The sequence below is a fragment of the Gossypium hirsutum genome, chromosome D12, assembly GCF_007990345.1.
Source record: "Gossypium hirsutum isolate 1008001.06 chromosome D12, Gossypium_hirsutum_v2.1, whole genome shotgun sequence".
NCBI lineage: Eukaryota > Viridiplantae > Streptophyta > Magnoliopsida > Malvales > Malvaceae > Gossypium > Gossypium hirsutum.
Window position 1 is genome coordinate 21,967,917 of NC_053448.1, and position 4,805 is coordinate 21,972,721.

General features: G+C 31.1%; 1 protein-coding gene across 1 annotated transcript; it reads right to left on the bottom strand.

Annotated features, from left to right (window-relative positions):
• Positions 1-762: 762 nt before the first annotated feature.
• On the bottom strand, positions 763-4,243 carry LOC107945394 (ras-related protein RABH1e). The gene is made up of 6 exons (XM_016879377.2): positions 3,880-4,243; positions 3,403-3,473; positions 2,797-2,885; positions 2,104-2,215; positions 1,867-1,957; positions 763-1,263 (listed from the first exon to the last, which is right to left on the bottom strand). Exons 1-6 carry the CDS (start codon positions 3,994-3,996, stop codon positions 1,120-1,122), a joined length of 624 nt encoding a protein of 207 aa, XP_016734866.1. The 5' UTR covers positions 3,997-4,243; the 3' UTR covers positions 763-1,119.
• Positions 4,244-4,805: the final 562 nt, after the last annotated feature.

Sequence of the window (4,805 nt, forward strand, 5' to 3'; positions counted from 1 at the left end):
TCTTTTTGTTAGCCAAAATTATTTTAAAATTAAAATTTAAAATTTTTCTTCGCCACAGTTAGTTCTTTCTCTTTTCTTGAGCTCTTTAAAAAAAATATGTTTACAATTAATTTCCTTTCCAATAAAGTTTGTTATTTTCATTATAGTCTTTTATAGTTTTCTTTCCATATAACTATTTTTCAAATAGAAAATTATATTTCATGCACCATTATCACCCTTTCTTATTTTAAAAAAAAACAAAGCCCAAAAAAATAAAAAAATTCTCATCTTCACCTTTTAAACACAGTTGGAGAATCGAGAAACTCGAATCAATGCATCCCCACCACTGTCAGTCAAATAATCCAAAATATAATCTTGGAACTGAAAATCATCGACAAGCCCATTGTTGTCGTCTGCGACGATACCATACAAAGATTTAGTAGACCCATTTTTTTTTTCTTTTCAAATATTTTTTTTACAAAAACCAACCAAAAAAAAAATTTACTTCCGGTGAAGCCTAACACATACGAGACACTATTAAAATATATAAACCCGGAATACTCGTATTTTTTGCGGACTTTTTAAAAAAATACATACCAATACTGCCTAACACAGTGACAACATCAAAAAATATTATTTTTTTATATAACTTGTAATGATGATTAGGAATTTGAGGGAGCCTGACACATCGGTAGCACCAATTGTGAGCACTATTTATTTTGCCTATTTTCTTAAATAATTTATAATGTACTTACATTATTAGGGTAAAAAAGCGGAAATGAATTCAATAAATACCAAACCTGTCTTTAATATTTGAGTAATGCAAGTCATCATTCAGAAACAATACTTCCATTTTGATTATGGAGGGTAGGAAATTCTAATGAAAGAATCAGTATAAGCATTAAAGATCTCCAAATGTCAATCCTAGAAGTAATTTCCTGAGATCAATAAAATACTGGAAAATATATTTTAACTCTAATTTCTACGATACATTACTTCCATAAACTACTATCAAAATCAAAGACTAGATTCCTGAATTTTTTTTTTTTAAATTGAGGGATTCTGTTCTTCGTTTACCTTTGTATTTGGTGGTTGAAATAAAACCATGTTTGAATGCTTCTTTTTTCTATATATTTGTCTTTAACATGCACAACCACCTCCTTGTTGCTCTATCTGGGAAGAATTGACGGTGGATTTCAAGTTCACATCCACCATGTCGTCTTGTTTTGTTGAAGAAAGTCTTTCCATCCCCGGTAAGGCAGCCGCGATTTTCCGGAATAGAGGCTGCATTTTCATATTTATAACAATCAACATGATTTTTTAACAAACCAAGGGCAATCAAGTATTCTATGGGAAGCAGCAGTTCAACATTAACAAGCAAACAAATTTTGTCTACAAAATCTTAGTGATGTCAAGGTGGCCTAAGTTAGGTGTGTTAAGGATCACGTCAGACTTTTGACCACTTAACACATTGCATCAAAAGGTCGGGTAAAAATAAATAATGATCTGAGTATGTCTTGAAGAACTATTTCAGTTCATTCTCTAAAGGAACTTAGGCCACCACCTTGACTACATCGACTTTAATCAGACATCAACGAAATTACTCGGTTATGATTATCGGTTTATATCAAGTAGTGTTTTTCTTTTTAAGGTGGCCTAAGTTAGGTGTGTTAAGGATCACGTCAGACTTTTGACCACTTAACACATTGCATCAAAAGGTCGGGTAAAAATAAATAATGATCGGAGTATGTCTTGAAGAACTATTTCAGTTCATTCTCTAAAGGAACTTAGGCCACCACCTTGACTATATCGACTTTAATCAGACATCAACGAAATTACTCGGTTATGATTATCGGTTTATATCAAGTAGTGTTTTTCTTTTTGCACCTTGATATTGAATCCCGCTTTTGCACTGGTTTCTATAAACATGACTCCTAATTCACGAGCTTTGCTATCTCCTTCCTCTATAGAGACCTGCCTGTTTAAGCACCAAAGCGTATAAATCGACCGTTTAAGACTGTTTAAGAAACTCCCTGTGGTTTAAGTCTAGACCTGAATGACATATTATATTAACAATGTTTAAGAAACTCCCTGCGGTTTAAGTCTTGATATTGAATCACGGACCTTTTATCAACTAGATCAGTTTTGTTCCCAACAAGAACAATAATGACATCACTGCCTCGTTCTGTGCGTACCTCCTCCATCCATTTGGAGGTGTTCAAAAATGATTGCCTATCTGCAAGGATATAATTGGGGCTAACATATATGCCAATAAGATCAGTATGGTTATCAAAGGGAGTCAACTTATGCAATTCAAATTAGGGTATTGGAAGAGAAAGGATTGTATGAAACGGGGATAATATCCCTTTCTAATAATTTTATGCCACATCGGTAATTTTATCCTGAATTTAAGGATTTTAATTTGGATTTAATTTTTTTCAGGATGAAAATGCTGAAATTCAAGATGAAAATGTTAATATGGCATAAAACTATTGAAAAAGAGATACAGATGACGTGACAGCCTTGTTTCATAGAATCCTTTCCCGGTATTGGAAATGGACGTGTCGTATACAGTTACTTTCAAATATATCTATCTTTAGATCCATAGACATATCTATCTGTTCATGTTAGACATCCATTTTGAATATATATATATACATATATATACCTACCATATTTAGAGTATATACCAAACAAAAATATTTTAGAAAAATAAAAAGTTGGGACAACATCACAGCCAGTAAAAGATTTCCATTATAGTCTCTCATCTAATGAAAAGGAAGAAAACAAAAGCCACTCGGGTAAGCTCATACTCACTAGCTACATCATAGACAATTACTGCAACAGAAGAATCTCTGATATAACTCGGAATAAGACTCCTAAACCTCTCCTGCCCAGCAGTATCCCTGTGAAATTATAAGATAAAAACTCAAACGGAGACGAGACAAATGAAAATTTGAAGAGAATATAACTCGTGAAAACCAAGAAATTTAGATTAATTTGCATGTTATGCTTTTCTCAATTGCCAAACCACACTTTGGCATGGATGGCTTTTGATAGTTTACTATAAGAGGATGGAAGTGCGTAGCAGAAATGATTTACTTTCGGTTTCTAAAAGTTGTCAACCGCATGAAGAGGAAATGCTAGGGATTCATCAAGCAAATACGGCTTCTTGTTTTCTCATTGGAATGACAATTACCCACAAATTTAAAGCTCCTTCAGCGACAACAAATTAAAACTGCCTTACAACAAAAGTAAGCTTTTGTAGTCTAAAATTTAAACAATCAACACCTTAAGTTCACAAAATATATGCTTGATTGCATGTGTATTGAACATACAATCTAGCAATGGAACTAGAACTAATAAAGAAACTGTTGAACATAGTTATCCAAGATCCAATGAAAAAGGAAGAAACTGTATTACCAAAGCTGCAAACGAACCGTTCGATCTTCAAGATACATTGTTTTTGATAAAAAATCAATTCCAATGGTGGCCTGCATTTATATAGCAATCATTCAAGAAAAATATACATATAAACATTCCCTCAATTCCAGTATTCACTCGATGTGATAGAAGTAAAGTTCAAATTCAATTACTAGAAATAATCATCGTACCCAAAAAAAACAAAATCCAAACTGATTATTTAAATAAACAAAAAAAGGATCTGCGTTAGGCTATCATGGAGAATCGAACAGTATAGCAAAGATCATTCTGCTCGAGATCAACAAAACAAGCAAAGACGATGTCAAGTAGGAGATTAAGATTCCAAACAGAGAGATGAATAAGTCGAAAAACGGAAATCAAATTCAAATAATATATAAGAAGCAGAGGAGTTGAAGAAATGGTGAAATGTTCATCGAATCTAAAAAAACATAGGTGGAAATGGTGGAAAAAGTTTACCTGGTAAGTGGTGTCGAATTTGTCGTACATGAAGCGGGTGATAATGCTGGTTTTGCCGACGGATTGATCGCCTAAGAATACCAGCTTGTATTTCGCCAAAGGAGAGACTGTCGCCATTTTTTTTTCAAATTTCTTCACTCTACTTTTTTTTAGAAAAAATTGTAAACAGAGAGTTGCAGATCTGATTCTGCAATGAAGAAAATTTGAAATTATGTTTATTATCGTTATTATTATTTGGATGGAAATGGAAATATTCAAAGAGACGGAAGAAAATGAAAGGAAAGGTTGAGTTTAATCCCTTCCATAAATAGAGGGCACGAGAAACCGCCAACTATGACGATGACGCCTTTGTGAAAATCTTTGGACCGCTTCTCACTTTCCAATTTCACCCTTTTTTTATTATTAAAATATGATCCAAGTGTATGAAGTTTTATACATTTATAATTTACTCTCATTATTTTTATTTCAATAAAAATATTTCTTTATATTTTGAATTTATTCATCAAGAGCAAGTGAATGTTTTTTATTTTAAAATGTCACATCAATAAATTTAATAAAAAATTTAGTCATAATTAATAATTACACCTTAGTTTTAAAATATGAAAAATTTTAAAAATAAAAATATAAAAAAAATTAAATTTTAAATGTACAAAAATACAAAAATTTGAAACATATTTTAACATTATTCTTTCAATAACATCACCAAAAACTTTAATTAGAGGAGGTAGAACTACAATTAATTCAAATAATTTATTTTTTAAAAAATCAATATTCAACATAATTATATTTTGTAATTATTTTTATTAATTTATCAAACCATTTTTAATATAAATTCAATATTTGTAAAATTCAATGCTAAAATTTTAACACTTTGATTTTTTAATACTTCATTTTATAATTTATCAAATAACATCTTACTCTTTTAT

What these genes read in the sequence shown, in the direction of transcription:
- LOC107945394 (XM_016879377.2), bottom strand. Translation starts at nt 3,996, where the DNA reads ATGGCGACAGTCTCTCCTTTGGCGAAATACAAGCTGGTATTCTTAGGC. An exon ending in AATTCGACACCACTTACCAG is followed by an intron (nt 3,474 to 3,879) that starts GTAAACTTTTTC and finishes ATATAAATGCAG; the next exon opens with GCCACCATTGGAATTGATTT. An exon ending in AAGCGGGATTCAATATCAAG is followed by an intron (nt 1,264 to 1,866) that starts GTGCAAAAAGAA and finishes ATGAAAATGCAG; the next exon opens with CCTCTATTCCGGAAAATCGC.